The 16,824-nt window shown below is 39.0% G+C and overlaps 1 protein-coding gene across 1 annotated transcript; it reads right to left on the bottom strand.

Moving 5' to 3' along the window:
- Positions 1-735: 735 nt before the first annotated feature.
- LOC132261502 (glutaredoxin domain-containing cysteine-rich protein CG31559-like) lies at positions 736-16,824 on the bottom strand. The gene is made up of 5 exons (XM_059760345.1): positions 16,406-16,824; positions 13,707-14,805; positions 3,702-3,935; positions 1,724-1,789; positions 736-1,164 (listed from the first exon to the last, which is right to left on the bottom strand). The coding sequence occupies exons 2-5, from the start codon at positions 14,793-14,795 to the stop codon at positions 982-984; spliced, it is 1,572 nt and encodes a 523-aa protein (XP_059616328.1). The 5' UTR covers positions 14,796-14,805; positions 16,406-16,824; the 3' UTR covers positions 736-981.

Here is a 16,824-nt window from a genome sequence, read left to right as displayed (position 1 = left end):
GACGGATGGGAGCACACCACCTAAATTATGTCTCTAATGGTCTTTCACGATGAAAGTAAAGATAGATTTCTTGCACGATTACCTTCATCGCTTAAATATTCAAAATTCAAAGTGTGTAGGAAATTAATTGGCCAGATTATAATTTCCACGTGCATCACTTTGAGATGGTTAATATGAGAAATTGCTTTGGAGAGAACCGCTTTTCAATACCATGTGGCTTCTTCCAGCATTCTTGCCATCCCAAGAGCCCGTGAATTTGCTTTAATCTCACCTCTTCTCAAGTTCACAAGATGTGCTCTTGAGGCAGTTGGTTTGTTCACATGACCATTTGAGACATTTTGTAATTGAGTGTCTCAACATTGTAATTTTTGATGAACACACGCACAATTATATGTTAACTTACCGGACAGTTTCTCGTGTTGCAATTAAAAGTGTTGTTTTGTGAGAAAAACTAATTCCAAATGGTCCAAATTTCCGTTCCCGGGTGAAATCTTATGCAACGGAAGCGTTTTGCTTATCAGTTGTACGCTTGATCAATTCATGCAGAGCGAAAGAGGAAAATTATCACTTTTGACGATGCCGAGCTTGCGACTCATGAGATCATTCGCTGCGATAACACGAGAAATACAACAAAATTAAGAAACAAATTGCGTCGAACGGCCGTTAAGTGCGGCGTTTAGTGAGGCAACAGGCCTTAGAGACAAGTAAAACAAATATACCAGTCATTTCGGATATATATGTAATTTTACTGAATTTATTAAGCTGCTTTTAAATTACACGTTTTGCTAATAAAATAATTCAGTGAACTAGAGACACAACTAATGCATCTTGCTTTCATCCTACTGTATTTTCTACTTAATTAACCACAATTTAGGAGACTAAAACGTTATTTCTATTTACACATAATGGTTTTTTTTTCATGCTTCCCTCAATAATTTTTATACTTTTACTTCTTTGTCGCCGGACGCGTGATTCGATTGATCAGCCGCTCTTGCAGAAGTTGCAGAAGATCAGGCCAGAAGAGTCGCAATTCATGCACTTGAGTGACACAAATTCCGCCGTGAAGTGATTCCGGTGAACGGACTTCTTGGAGCCATTGCAGGACGGGCACGGAAGCAATCTGTAGCCGCCGCACATTTTGCAGGTGTAGCAAGGATCCAGGCACTGCGGAACAGAGAAGAGTACTTCATTAATATTCGACATTCTCACTGCACCAGCTTATTTATTGACTGTTGGCACACAGGTCAAGTTTGGTGGATAAATAAACCTTCCTTAACGTAATTTCTCAAGCGCCATAAAAAATCATTTTATGCTTTTATGATTTTCACGCGCCGCTCCTCAAAGATATTCAATTTTCAAGAATATCCGCTCATTTTATTGAGGCAAAAGAACGAGCGCTCTTTAACAATGTATAAATTTTAAGAGACAAACACTTTAATTCGTTATGAAACCCAGTGAAGTAATTTATCCACAACCAAAATCCGCTTTGAATGAATTATTGATAGAAAAAAACACACACAATGCGTTTTTTGTCTAATTGTGAGTCTAACTGTGCTAAACTTTTACTCAAAACAACACTCAAAATCCAACATAAATTAATGTCAAGCAGTCCATTGCAATTATACCCTTCGTGAACGGATTTCAATGGGTTTTCTGATTATCAAGAGCATATTCGTGAAGCCAGAATATCTTCGCAGGTGTGCGATATCTTCTCATTCCCTACCTTGTAGGCTTTCAGCATTTTCCTCAGTTCACCTTCCTCGTTCAGTCGCTCAACGGTTTCTGCATTCTGGAAAATGGGAGAAAATAAAGTACATTGTTATTGATGAAACCTGTTGCAGATTGTGTCAACATCACAGCATAATTTCTTCGATCGCATGCATAAAACGCCACAATATCACCTTTCCCTATAATCAATTCCGAAATTTCCATTAAATCGGGGTGAACATTTTTACTATCAATTTTTCCCATCAAAGAGATTTACGTTTCAACCTACAATCGCGATGATGCTTTTGCATTTGGATTGAACGGCTAGAAATCGGCTGAAAAGTGTCGGTGAGATTTTTGGCAAACGCTTTATTTGGCAAAGTGATCACATAATAAAATCGTGAAGAAATTTTGGAGAGGCAGAAAGAGACTAATTCGGGGTGAAAGAAAAGAAAAAGTGTGGCTAAAGTGCAGATTGTGGCAACGAAAACGCAACAGGAAGAATTATTTTTCACATTATGGATTTTTGTAATGAATTTATGAATGAAATGTATTTCATATATTAAATAAAAATCGCCACACGATCGCATTTTCCATGGCAAAGACTGTCATCGGCAAGTGCAAAAGTGATCACGATTTTCCAAATCGGCAACAAAAATTGCGAGAAATAAAACTTTCATGTCTATTTTCCACTCTTTTACTTCACTCTCTCACTTGAACGCCGTATAATTTATCAATTTATCTATAAAGCTTGCGCGACAAATGCCAAGTTTTCCCTCCATTTCTCTCACTACCATTTTTACCTTTTCACCTCACTTGTTCTGCTGTGTTGCAAGAAGAAGAAAAAATCGCACACGCAGTTCAAAGTTAGATGAACGCCAGATGCATTCAATTGTATGTGGAACAACACTTGAGGCTAATGATGATGGGATTCACACTCAGAGAATTCACAAAATTAATTTGAATTCATATTCAAATGGGCTGCAGTTTTCAAAGAAAGTCGCTCCGCGAGTTGTGTGACTCGAATTGTGATGAAGAGAAGAAAAAAAAATACATCGCATCTCTCCAGACGGATTTCGATTTACAATAATCTTTTTGAAAATCTCATTAAAATAGATCGTGTCTGGGTTGCACTTTTACCATCGTTTTTCTCTTTTCCTCACACATTCTCATCTCTCATTCGCGAGACTGAAGAAAGTGCACAAAACTAACATTAACCAGTCGAAATTGTTGTGAAAAGTCATATATTTTGGAGCCCTTTCTAAACATCCCATTTTACTTTTTCCCAGGGTAATAATTTTCAAATAAATTCTCAAATTTCCTGAAACAGCGTGAAACAACCATCACAGAGATCAAAAGAGTTCAACAACATCGCGGCTGCCAGATAAAATCTTATGCAACTCATCCCGTCGATGGAGGAAAAACCGACAATTCCTCGAAAATTTATGCAAAAAAGGCAAACATGCGATAAATCCGTGAAATAAATCGCGAAAGTGAGAAAAATATCCCGATACAGGTTTTTCACCGTTTATATTTAAATTTCTTTATGCACACACACATTTTGAAGCAAAAACGCAACACCGGAAGGCAAAATTTATCGAGACGTTAAACGCAATGAGACATTAAATGTGAGCAAAAGTGAAGAAAATTCCGTGGTCAGGCTCAGCGAAGAGGAGTTGCAAAACAATTCTTGCGGAATCGCGACAGAATTTTCGCCGCAGGGAGTGAATTTTGCAAGAAGTCACCATGAAATGTTGCATCATCCAGAGGAAAACTCCTCGCGGTTCACCCATCAGGGATTTTCTGAATTCTCCTTGGCATTTTTCCCGCATTTTTCTTCACCACTTCGGCCGTTGTTTGTTTTCCAAATCATCCGTGAAACAGAGTGAAATTGTAGGCACGAAATCTCTTGGCGTATATTCTTTGTCTCTATTTTGAAACGATTTGTTTTTCCCACTTTGTGGCTTGATTTTTGGCCAATTGCAGATACTCACCCCAATATGTTGACCGTCGACAAACAACTGTGGTACATCAATATTATCACATTGCATTCGATCTTTGATCTCCTGCTGATACTCGGTGCTCATGAAGACGTCCCGCTCCTCGAACTTCACCAGCAGCGTCCGGAGAATCTGCTTCAGACAGTTGCACTTGGCATATGTTTCCCGGACGATTCCCATGCTGGTTGTGTAGAGGACCACCTTGCCGGCGTCTTTCTCTTTGTAGTTCTGCGGAGGGAAGACAAAAGGGTATCGTGAGACTCCAATTGCACTGTGTCATTAATTATTTATTACGTCTAATTAGTTCATCTGGCGCTGATCTCGAAATTTGCCACCATCAATTTTTCATCACGCTTTAATTTAGTTCTTGTTTTTGCTACATGTGTATTTCATCTCTTTTTTTTTCGACTAACTGTTTCCCCAACAGTTTTCCACCAAGTGTGTATAGCATAGCATAGATTACAGATAGTGAATGAATGTAGCAGTCCGAAATATTTCGGTGGTAATGTACTGTGATACAATTATGAGCAATCTCCGCGAGAACAATAAAATGTCTCAATTGATGATTCTTAAGTCGTGGCGCGCTAATTAAATTCTCACAAATCCGCTGCACGACATGTGGGAGAGAGGTCATTTGCAAATTTTCTTTGCATATCTGCTTTTCACCTCAATTCGCCGTAATGAGCATAAATACATGAAAAACACGTATGCAAATTAATCCTTTACACTTGAAGTGGAAATTCATTTGCTTCATCAATTTGTGAAATTACTCCTCATTTGCCTAATTAAACACTCTTGGAAGCACTCAAGAAGAATGTTAACCCTTAAGTGCACTCGAGTTCCTTGCTTGCGTGACTATTGAGAGCTCTGATAGATAACACCGTGCGCAGGATTCAAAGGTGAATGTCAAAAATTTTGCATTAACCTCACGAAGAGCACATATTTTCTCGAAAAATTTCAAGGCGATTTCACATATTTTTTCTTTTTTGCAAACACCGCGCAATGCCGCACGTTCTTGCTTAAGCAAATTACTTTTAATTTGCGTGCTGTGTTTCTGGTGAACATAAATTTCTCGAGTGGAAGTGAATTTTGGGCTTTTTCGGGGTTTTTCGGTTAATATGTCATGCACTTTTGCCAAAGAGTTTGACTGTGTGTATGAAAGGAAAACAGCACACAATCTCAGTGATTGTGGCCAATTTGATTCGCTGTTGCACTTTTCATTTAAAATTACTTAATGGGCTGCAGAGGTGCCAAGGTGTTTGAAGAATTGTTCCAGAGTGAACATGTGAAATCATAAATTATGTTTAGCGTTGTTAAGAATAAATGGACAAGAAAATAACTCTCTCTCTCTCTCTGCCTCATCTTCAATAATCATGTGGAGATGCTCATGAAGGTTTGACGCACTTATTTCATCGCGAGGAAATTGCGCACATCTCGAAAGATCAAATTCATGCAGTTTCCACGATCTTTTATAACACATCACAAGATTATGTGTTTATTTGTTATTTGAACGAATCTCGTTGGCTGCAGACACTCTAGTAGATTTTGTACCTCACAACAAATTGTTACTTTCTTGTATGCGCGCGGCTCGAATGCAATGAGATTCGCTGTATGGAATTTCTTCGCATTCGCGTTCTACTTGAGCGCCCCAAGGGCACCATCATCCGCACAACAGCGAAATGTAACCATAGAAGTGCTCCGATTTGCATTGTATTGTGCATGAAAACTCGAAATTTCATCTCAACTGCACGTTTTCCTATGTTTCTTTTTCCTCAGCATCACTCTTATCTTGTTAACACCAATATCGCCGCATTGCTAATTGAGTCATCACTATCTAATCTCCACCATGCGGAGAAATTCGTGTTTAACTTCTCCAAATCATCAATAAACATCTTGCCGAGACATTCATCCGTAAATCCGTGCGCATAAGCGACACTTGACCCTTAACTTGCTGCAAAGGATTTACCCATGAAGCCAAAACGTGCCTTCAAAAGTGTCACTATCAGGTCAATCTCGCGCCACGCGTTTTCTTTCACTTTCCACGAAACAAGGCCATCAAATCACAAATTTAAATTCAGGGAAATTAGCTGCAGGCTTGTGGCGCATTTCATGTAACTCTGTCTCTTCACATCAACTTAATACTTATAATGCAAAATACGTCAATTTCGATGGCAACTCTCGGTTTTATATTCTGGTTTTATCTCTCTTCATGTCGACTAGACAATGTTGAAATGTTAAAATCTGACAATAAACTGACCATTTGTAGCGGGAAGAAGAATAAAAGATACACTTTACCTCACTCGGAAGAAGAAACATTGTTTGTATCTCAAATTCACAGATTTACGTAATTTTATAACCTCATGTTAAAAACAAAAATGAGTAATGATATTTTTGTTGGTCATTTACTCCAAAATGTTTATCTTTTCCTCACTCTTTTGGCTACACTCGTGCAGACCTCTTACATTTTTTTTGTTATTCAACAAGCCTTACTTTTTGAATGAATTTTGATAAATTGTAATTGACTGAAGAACAGGTTGAGTTAGTCTATCAATGTCTTGTCTGTATTAAAAAAATAAGAAATCCGCTAATAAATGTTTTCTTAACACTGTGTGATTACGCACAGAATTGTTAACGTGAACGGTAATATTCGAATGCTTAAATCCAAGACGTTTCTGGGTTTTGTACCGCCATTGAAGATGTTATCTAGATTTGAAACTAGTGAAAACATACTGAAATTAGATTGTGATTTCTCTCAATAATCCGTGAAATCTGTGTACAATTTACATACGTGTAGTAAAAGTATACAAAGAATAAGAAATTATTTTTTTATCAAATCCAACGAACATATTCAGCTACTTAAGATCGACAGTATTAGATATTGTGTTTTGTCGCTCAAACAAGTTCAAATTTTGGGATAGTTTAAATCACTTATTGTAAAATATTCGTGTATCTTCATTATATCTTTGACATTCAATCTTTGCAAATAAATTTTTATTGACTTTACTTCTGTTGATGCGCTCATTTGATCACCACTGAGTTTCTCTAATTTGAAGAAATAAACATGCTCAATAAAGTGTCAAGCATATTGATGAATTTCTATTTTATGACAAGTAGCAATATGTTTGCATTAACTTTGCATTTCTCACATTGTACATATCAGAGCAGAAACATCAGAGGAAAATCAGCTGATAAAAACATAAATTCGAAGTATTATTAAATGTTATTTCATTTGCATGCTATCTGTTGATGTGCGGATTCGTTAACACTTTCACCAAATGCTGTGGTAAATGTGAAGATTATTGTATATTGGTTCTCACATGGAGGATCAGCATTGACCAACTTTTAGTACATCTTGTCGCTTTTGTTGTTCTCTAGGTTACACAATAGTATCGTGTCTTTGATTTGCTGCATTGAGCCTATTGTATCGGCTTACAAATATCAAGTAGTGATATTTATTCAACTTATTAGAATGGGTACTAGAGAAGAGGAGGAATATACGGATATTTGGACTGATTTCTTCACACAGGTGATTGACATTGGCTCACATAAAACTGGTTTGTGAAGTAGGTGTCTTGAGAAGACTGTGAAATAACATGAGAAAAGTCAACAATCTTCACAGCCACGGAGATGAAATGCGTTTCTCAATGCCTCAACTCAGTGTCTTAGAGGAGGGCAAACATATACATAGAATGGAGCAAAATCTGAATGCAATTAAATCATTAACAGTGCGCAAACTACACCTCGACTTCTTTTCCTTCTGGGATTTATTGCGCCAGTTGAATTATGATATGTTTTTCCCTCATTTCGCATAAGGTTGCCTACACACAAAGATCTAATTATGGCAAAACCCTGATCTATTTATCCGCCTCTCTTTGTTGGCTGCCCATTAATTGCAAGGTGTCTCTCACCGAAGGAGCAGAGAAATACCCTGTCAATCGCGATAAATTGCTAAATAATTGATACAGTGATCAAAATCAATTGTGCCAATTCGTACACGCAAAAATCTCTCTAATTCACTTTTAATTTTCTCCCATGTTTTGAGAGAGTTTTCAGAGATCATAAAACTAATCAGCTCAATCAGAGGCGAAATTTTTCTTTGACACAAATTTATCTGATTTCATGGTGATTTAAAATATTACAACAATTTGACTCATCACTGTGCGTTTTTTTTCTATTCACCTCCTCTTGAAAAACTGAATGAAAATTATACAAATGAAATGTACAAATTGGTAGGTTTGCAAACAGTGGAATGTTTACAATTTTCACAGAGAAAATAACCACTTGATGGCCATTTCTTCGTCTCCCATTGACTTGGGCTCTTGTGCATCGATGTTTGAGTGAGACAGTGGGTAAAAATTGTGAAAAAGATAGTAGTTTTATAGAAATGTACTCGAAGAAATGACCTGCTTTCTCTTTTCTCTCTCGTCCAATGCGATTTTTTTCCACCATTTATTCAATTTTTCACCAGAAATTGCATTAATCGATAGATTCAGTAAAAGTCTATCTCTAAATTGAAAGTCTCTAACCCAAAAATTTTCCCCATAAACACCGTTCTGCCCTTGATAGAGGAGAAGTCATTGTTTCGCCGCTGAAAATGCTCTTTCGCCGGTGAGAATCTTGCACATGAAGTTATTAATGTGAAATGGAACCGTATTGCTGTGATAAGAGCAAAATCAGCGAAATGTGGTAAGTGATTTTCAGCTCATAGAGTTACATTAGTCAACCGGAACCCACTCTTGTACGGGACTCTTGTATTCTTGTGCAATCTCGAGGGCAATAATATGAGCATGAGACGGCAAAAGAAAAAGATTGAGTTTATTACAAAATCGTCAGGTGTATGAGGCCAGCATAAAAAAGCTCAATACTCTCAATGGCAGGAAAACGATCCACATAGCAGGTAATTGGAAAAGTATTAATAAAATCATATAGACGCAATTGCAACTCCTTGGGGCATTTCAGTGGAGTTTAGTCGGTCAGTTGCCTCTGTGAGCAACATTCATGCTGGTATACTCGAAAATTGTGCTCTCTCAAAAGAGAGCAATATCATTTCCAATTGAGCGTAAGTGCGAACTTTCAGTTGTTTCAATACTCGCAATTGTATTTGCAAAGACTGTTAATTTATGGTGATACTTCATCACAAGAATACTTGAGAATTTGAGAGAGAAAAAAAACAGCACAAACGGCAGGGAATTTTGCCTTTTTGTATTTTTCCAAATACCCCACAGTTTTGTTCTTTGGAACAATGTCCACAGCACAATTCCAATTGCCATACATGAAACCTGCAATACAGAAGGAATTCCAATGAATTCCGCTCATTGATCCCATTGTGAGCATTCGAATTAAACGTGAAATGCGAACAGTTTAAGACAATTCTGCCGGCAAATGAATTCAAACTGTTCCACAAAAAACTCTTAGGGCCAATAAAGATCCATGAGCAATAAACTCAAGAGACCTTTCTGTCTCTTGCTCATCTCTCCGTCAAGATTATCACATTATTCAAATTTTTCCTGGCAAACTTGCATGCTCGAGACAATGAATTATAGCATTCGCGAAATGATTATAATTATGGCAACGCTGAAATATTACATTTTATAAAAATTAGTGCTTCGCTAAGGAGAGAGACTTTGAAAATACAAAAGATACAGAAATGAGGAAGACCGTCTGAAATTATAATGATAATTGTCTTATAATTTTCCTGTCTTAACGATTTATCATTCTTGAACTGCAAGAGTTGAAGGCCTTAATTAAAATTGCCATGAAAATTTGTTTACTCTCTCATCTTCAAGCGTAATCACCATAGTCAAGAGTGCAAAATGATGATCGTCTTGAATTCAATTCATTTTCTCACTGATATGGCCGAACAATAGAAAAAACTGGGAAAATGGCATTCAAATATGCTTGGCTGGGTGTGAAGAAAAGGGGAAAGAATGTTAATTAGTCACATTGATCCTCGAATATTCCCCTTATCTTATCGACATGCTGAGGCGGCGTCAATTTATTAGTTTTACATTTTTAAGGCATGTCTGCTATTCGACAGGATTTATGATGAATGCGATTAATTTGGACGTACAATTTAGCCAGAACAAACAACATTCCTCGCGCACCATTCTTTCATGTCAATGGACATTAAATTGGAATTTTGCCATTTGTCACATTAGCGATATGCTTAGCGAATAAATCACTATCGCCGATACGCCCTGGCCCTATGCACATCTCTCCGGAATGCCCAGAAACTCCAATCGAAAATCCATCACATGTCTTAATTTATTTTTCCACTCGTGACCGCAGAGACTCCCAAAATTAATGGCTTCCGGTTGTGATAATAAGGGTTATTCTTTTACGCTTTTGAAGACAAACTCTTTAGTTGTAAAACTTTTCCTCTCCGTTCCCATTTCGAGTGAAATTAAATGACTTTTCTCTGTATTCCTGGCAATAAAATCAGAAATTCTACAGATTGTGAGTTACATTAACATATTAACGCATTTTGCAATGCAAATGCAGTCACATTTTATTTTAGCAAAAATGAGAAAGTAAAATTTTGCGAATCATTTAAGATAGATCCGCTTTATTTGCTATCAAATGTACCGCGAAAAACGAAAAAAAAAATGAAATTGATTCGACTGAAAGCGATTGGTAAACTATTAATCTATTTACTAGCCATTTAATTAAATGTTTTGTAAAGTTGATAAAGATTCCATTATCGCTCGTCACCATTTGGCGAATGTTCGGTGTGAGTAAAAAGTTTTTCAACCTGTCAAGAAAAAACTACACATAAATTTGAAATATATGGATTGGAACAAAGAGTGGCAACCAAACTGTCTTTTCCAGCACTCACTTCGTGTTTTGATCATTATAAAAATTTCATAATTACAAGAATTTCCGTTTGAAGTTGTTATGCTTTTTTTGGCAAAAAAGAAAATACGATGCAAGAACTGTAATTTTATATACTTCTCGAGACTTTTTTCGTACTCTATTTCGTGCAACAATCTGATGTTGGAGACAAAATGTGTCATCTCGCTTCATATTTCTCTGATTTATCGTCAGTGTCTTTTGCGTCAATTAGACAAAAAAAAAGAGTAGAAAAATGTTCAGCTTTTGAGGCGGAGAATAAAGAGACTTGGAGGCAGGATGGCAGATAATATGAGCAATAAAAATCACCAACTGTGCAAGCAATATTGTGGAATGTGCGCAGTTCGTCTCAACTTAATAGTAACCTTAAGATATACTTTAATAAACTAAATTCCGTTAGACTTTGTAATTTTATAATCTCCTGAGACACTCGCATTTCGATTGACTCGCGAAATGGCGAGTCTATAAAAATCCACGAATGTCAGGAATGAATTGTCAATGGATTTAGGGTCATTTTGATTCTCCTCAACGCTTGACCAAGCGCAATGTGATCCCAGGGAGGGGAATTCCATGTATTTCTGGTACAAGCATAAGGCACGGCGCGCGATTGCCTTCGAAGTAAGTGAAGGTTCATGATTTCGTGACCGAAATTTTTGTCTAATGCTAGATAATTACTTTTATAGTATTTTACATCAATTCTCATCAATCAATAATGGACAGGTTTTGAAATGTTGAAACTCTCCCTCACATACTTTTCGCTCTGCAATTAGCAATTTGAGTGCCATGGAAGAAAAATGCCTCATGCCACCCATTAATTCCACACCAAAAATTCACAATATTTAAATGGCGGCTGCTTTTAAAAGTATAATTTAGTCAATTGAACTTTTTGCCTCATTGTGTGCCCTCGCCGTAGGATTTGCTCAATACTTTCTCTCACGGCCTCACGGTTGAGCATCCACAGAGCGATAATTCAATTAGGAATTGAATTAATTACCTCACTTTCAACACATTAAATTGATTAACTGAAAGACATCCAGCCAATGTCCACCGATTTTTTCTCGATCCCAAACATATCGATGTCAAGTGGATGGCAAGATTAGTTGAGGAACTCGTTCTCAGCTTATCCGCTGAGCCGAAAGTTTTCCATCACTTGCAACTCTCCAGCCAACATGGAGTGTTTACCGAATAAGAACTCAACAGTGAGATACTCATGAATATTTTAAGATAAAAGTAACAGTATTGATGGCCCGCGAGGCAAAAGAAAATGTAAATCGATGAAAAAATTTACGGATTTTTGTACTCAGAATATTTTTTTGGGGGAATAAATTAGTTTTTAGAAGAGAATCATCATGTTTAAGCGCTAAATTCATGAGCCTAATTTTAAAGTCCTAAAATTACCAAACCTGTAAAAATTTTTCTATAAATATTGCAATACCCTAAAAATGATATGTATTCTCATTTTGATCAGATAATCTAGCATAGAGTCATTAGGAAGAGGAAAACCCGTTACGATTTGCATAAAATGAATGAAAAGCACTTTGAAATTCCATCTCGACTGTTTATGCTTTTTGCCAGTTCCAGTAAAGGTACGACAGAGAAACAATGGAGGTCTTTGGAGCACATTTTTCCGCCCGTTCACGCACAATATGCAGCAAAACATCAATCATCGATGTCAAAATCGCTGAGTGTTCGCGATGGAGATCAATTGGAGGAGGTGCGAACCCCATTTGGCCAAGAAGTCGAGGTGCTTTGGGGCATTATTTGCACGGGCCGTGAATTTTCACCCGAGCCACAATGAGCCAAAGCATGCAGATTTATTCGGCTAGAACGGTTTTTCATTTCATTGCCTCTTGATATGCTCTTTTTTGTATCTCTATTTTTTCGAAATGAAAATGGTAATAAGAAACCAAGCGAGCCCACGTGAGGCTCTCTCTTTGCCTAGTACATATGGTATAATTTTTCAATAAGTAGATTTTGTACTATTTCGGAAGTATCGGATATTGTATATCCAAACACTGTAATTTACTTTCTTTCGCCACGGCAAAAAGTCGGTACACTTCCTTATTTTCCAATGTGTTTCACCTCGGGAATATTGGGCGAAAAAGACAAACGTTTGTTTATTTTTTCACTCACTCGAGCTCTCTTGAGACTTCTCTATAAACCCCTACCATTTATTGTTGTTTATTGTAAGGCATTTCCACTTCACTGCATCTTGACTTGGAAGCTCACGTGCACAAATTTGAATGCAGCAAAAAACTTGGATGTTTAAAAGGTCTTTCGGTCTGCTTGGGGGAAATAGAGAGTGTCCAGATGTGAGTCCTCGGCCAATTCGCGAGAATATATGGGATAGATTGTGGAGGATTTCCACTGAAAAGTGCCAATATCTCAGGTGGGTGTGCAAAAAATCAATGCTGCGCCAAGCGAGAAATTATAATTGCAAATTTGATCCAAAAACCCAAATGTATTGTAAAGAGATTTCTTGTGATCTTGATCAGATCACAACAAACTTGGTGAGATCTGGATTTTTTGCCACCATCCCAGGCTCTCAATGAGCCAAGAATTTTCTCTATCTTCACTCACGAGATGAATTGTGGCTGCGCAATTAAGTGAGAATCCACGCGCCAAATTTGCCATGGATAGATTCAAGACGGGCTGGCTAACGGTTTGAGCAAGTAGAAAGACTTCTCGGGCAACTTTTCTAAATACAGAGTGTCTCACCTAAAGTGCTTCTCTATGAGATTTCTTCTCCCCAAAATACTTCTTCCAAATCGGATTAAAATTTACTTTTTATCAGGAATCAGAACCACAATAGCACAGATCTACTTTGTCATCCGAATTATCTTTCTGTTTTGTGTAATTTCCAAATGTTTTCTCAGAAAAAAACTCACGCATTTTTATTGAATCATTAATTTCTTGCCTGCATAATCGATAAATAGATTTTTTTATTCGATTCTGATGATGAAATTGAACAAAACACGGAAACCTTGCAACTTGAGCACTCTCAGTGAGACACCTTGTACTTAATATCTTGTATCAAGATCCGGAAATGTCGTGCCCGGAGTCATTTAGAACAGTTAGATTTAGTGGGCAGCTGCCGAAGGAAGAGCAACGGCTTCTAAGCTGAAATTCCAAGGAGGTCACCGGACTCACCTTCAGGTTCGACTGCATCTGCTGGAAAGTGACAATGCCATTCCTCACGCGGTTCTTCACGCCACGAATGGTGCCTTTGGAGCTGCGAATGGTGGACGTGCCGCTGTGAATGTCCCGGTAGCCGGCGAAGCTCTCGTCCGTGTCCACGATCTTCGGCTCACCCTGCGTCACCGGGTCCTGCACGTACTCGTTGATGTAGAACTTGTAGAAGCGGTCCGTGTCGTAGATCGGATCGAGGTCCTTCTCCTCCTCCAGCTCCTCCTGCATGGAGGCTATCGTGAAGTCCGCCTTGCCGTTCTCCTCCGAACGCTTGCGAATATCCTTGAGCAGCGAATCGGGCAGGAGCACTTTGGCCGCATCACTCTTGTCCACTATCACTTCGGCACAATTGAGGGAATCACAACTTAAACTCGATTCACTTTCTTCACTGTCCGTGACACTGCCGTTGCGCACGTGGCGTGACCCGTTCACGGGCTGCGGACTCTCGGGCGACTGCTGCACGGGCGATGTGGACCCGCTGCCGCCCGCCAGTGGGGTCTTGGACATCTTCTTGGGCAAGGGCGGCGGCGTGGCCTCCATGTCACTGCACGTGCCGCTGTCCAGCGTGTCCGGCGAGCACTGGCCGCTGCTCCTCATGCTGTTGGGGATGTAGTAGAGGTACGAGGACTGGCTCACGTCCAGCTCGCTCGCGGGCGTCTCGTGCTTCTGCACCATGTCCGTGACTTTGGGCTGCTGCGCGGGCTGGAAGGGTGCGTGGGAGTCCTTGGGCAACTTGCTGGGCACGCGATCAACGACAATTGGCACAATGGATACTCTCGTGGAGGACTTGACGGACGTCTGAGCTGCATCGACTCTCGGCGCCGATTGCTCGATGCGCGGGATTTGAATCTTCACGACGTGGCTCGTCTTCGGCGACTGGTGATGTTCCCCAGGTAGCGATGTCGCTGCTGTCGATGCGGTCAGTGCACCTGAGTAGACGCGTTGCGTGCGCTGGAGGAGCAATGATGGGGAGGGGATGTACACTGTTGCTCCTCCACTCTTCGCCGAAGACATGGAAGACGGTGTGACTTTTGCCCGCGAAGACTCCATCTCAAGACGCCTGTCGAGGAATGGAAGATGAGCAAAATTTCAGTGAAACATTTCAATCGCGTCATGCCTAACGGTCGGCGCGTCCAAACAAGGAACTGGGTCACTGCCTCCAGTAGCAAGCAGACACTTCTCGAATTCACGCTCAATCTATTGCTCCAAATCCGAAATCTCCCCAGATTATGGGCGATTTAGGGCCCGTCAGCCAATTTCTGTGATTGAGAGCGGCAATTTCCCAGGTAACACTTGCGCTCAGCATTTGGCGCAAACGTGCTTCTAACAATATATATTGCGGTCGGGCATGCGAGATGCTATCTTATCGCCAATGCGAGATTACTTTCGATAACATGACTGCTAATAAACAAATTAATCCTCTTAAGAAAGCTAATTACATTTAATACGTGCGATATTTGCCCATGTACTCTGCGTTTTGATTATTAGGGAAGAGCGGGGAACATCGAGGCAGAAATGGAAAGTTAAGTAGAATTTTTTTCGTGCAAAGGCTGCCGCTGTCTGAAAATGCCCCACTCTTCCCTATTACTGTAAACGATAATTGAGATTTTCAAAGCTAAGAACGCACTTTAAATGCTTTTATAGAAAATGAAATTCAATACTTTCTAGCTAATTTTCTAGCTAATTTTAAAAACATGTTTTAGCGCTATTTGAATAAATTCTTCTCTCATTCTGCCTTCCAGTAATTATATCTATTCTTTTCAATTTTTAGATACTGCGCGATTCAAACAATGGGGAGTTTTCAAATCAACAAATCTCCAGATATGTTTCTTATCATCCACTTCTATTAGTCAGACACAAACCTGACTTGTGAAATTTTTTTTTGTAGAAAATCATTCTGCTTTCATTTAACTCGTAGATCGTAAAATCACCCTAGAAACATCAGTCATCATTTAAATCAGTAAAAGTCTTGATATAAAAAATATTCGGTTCATTAACAGATAATTAATAAAATAATGCCCGAGCTGAATAATTATAATTAGGAGTTAATTTTATGAACTTGTGAGTAATCTCTCATTGTCAGCTATTTCCCACGATTGCATTAATTGGAATTTATGCAAAAAAAACATACCCATTCAATGAATATGTATGATGATAAATTATTACCATTCAACTCGTTCAGAAGCTCTGTGTCAAAAACTAAAGTAAATATTAATATGCGAGTGGAAAAGTGATCCAAATCTAATCACGAGCCTTTTCACGTACTGCAAATTCCATTAAAGAAAGCAAAAGCAATTTGTTTTGTGCAGAAAAAAAGGCTTGTTTTCGGTATTAAATGGTGCATTGAAGACTCAATATTGCTGAATTTGACTTAATGAAACTTTCAAATGGCGCCCGTGTTGCCGAAGCTGAGAACGTTTTGCGGCGAAGAAGTCACCAAGAAGAAGGTATCCCAGGTAACAAACACACTGAATGGAAAATATAAATGGTATACAGTGAGATCGAACGTGAGGGGAGAAACGATTGCTGGCTTCGGGATGATATTTGCAAACTCTCTTGTTCAATTCACTTGATCTCTCTGCTTGATGGCTTATCGGCGCCAAAGAATGTGGGTTTCATCACATAGCGCCTTCTCACTCTCACAGCTGCTCAACACACACCTGTATTAACTGAAGATCCACTGTGGAAAAGTTCCCTCACACCTCCATTCGAGAGTCTCTCGGGCTTCTTGGAACTCCCGCGGGAAGGCACTCTTCGTTCCAGATCAACTGCACTCAATTCCACGTGGAAATTCACACAGAAAACCCCACTGAACTCCCTTTGAAATCATCCATCCATCAGCGAACGCTCGCTGCGATGCGAATTTGCCAACACTGCACAATTCTCCGCGAAAATCTCTGTGTATAGTCAACTAATTGGCTGGGATTATAAGCGAAAACAGGCGCACCGCAATCACCTTCCTGTTCAGCAGGAGAGCAAATCACAGATATTTAACTGAACGACGATATAGTAATGATTCTGTGCAATTTTATAACGGTGCGAGCACATCGATGGCGGAGTCGCGATACGAGCCAACTGA

This window comes from Phlebotomus argentipes, unplaced genomic scaffold, assembly GCF_947086385.1.
Source record: "Phlebotomus argentipes unplaced genomic scaffold, Phlebotomus argentipes genome assembly contig_15, whole genome shotgun sequence".
In the NCBI taxonomy this organism is placed as follows: domain Eukaryota; kingdom Metazoa; phylum Arthropoda; class Insecta; order Diptera; family Psychodidae; genus Phlebotomus; species Phlebotomus argentipes.
This window is presented reverse-complemented; position numbering and strand designations above follow the sequence as displayed.

Bases quoted from the DNA above. Each gene is read 5' to 3' on its own strand.
- LOC132261502 (XM_059760345.1), bottom strand. From the start codon at position 14,795: ATGGAGTCTTCGCGGGCAAAAGTCACACCGTCTTCCATGTCTTCGGCG. The intron at 1,790-3,701 runs GTGAGTATCTGC...CCCATTTTCCAG, and splicing joins TCGACGGTCAACATATTGGG to AATGCAGAAACCGTTGAGCG. The intron at 1,165-1,723 runs GTAGGGAATGAG...TCTGTTCCGCAG, and splicing joins AAATGCTGAAAGCCTACAAG to TGCCTGGATCCTTGCTACAC.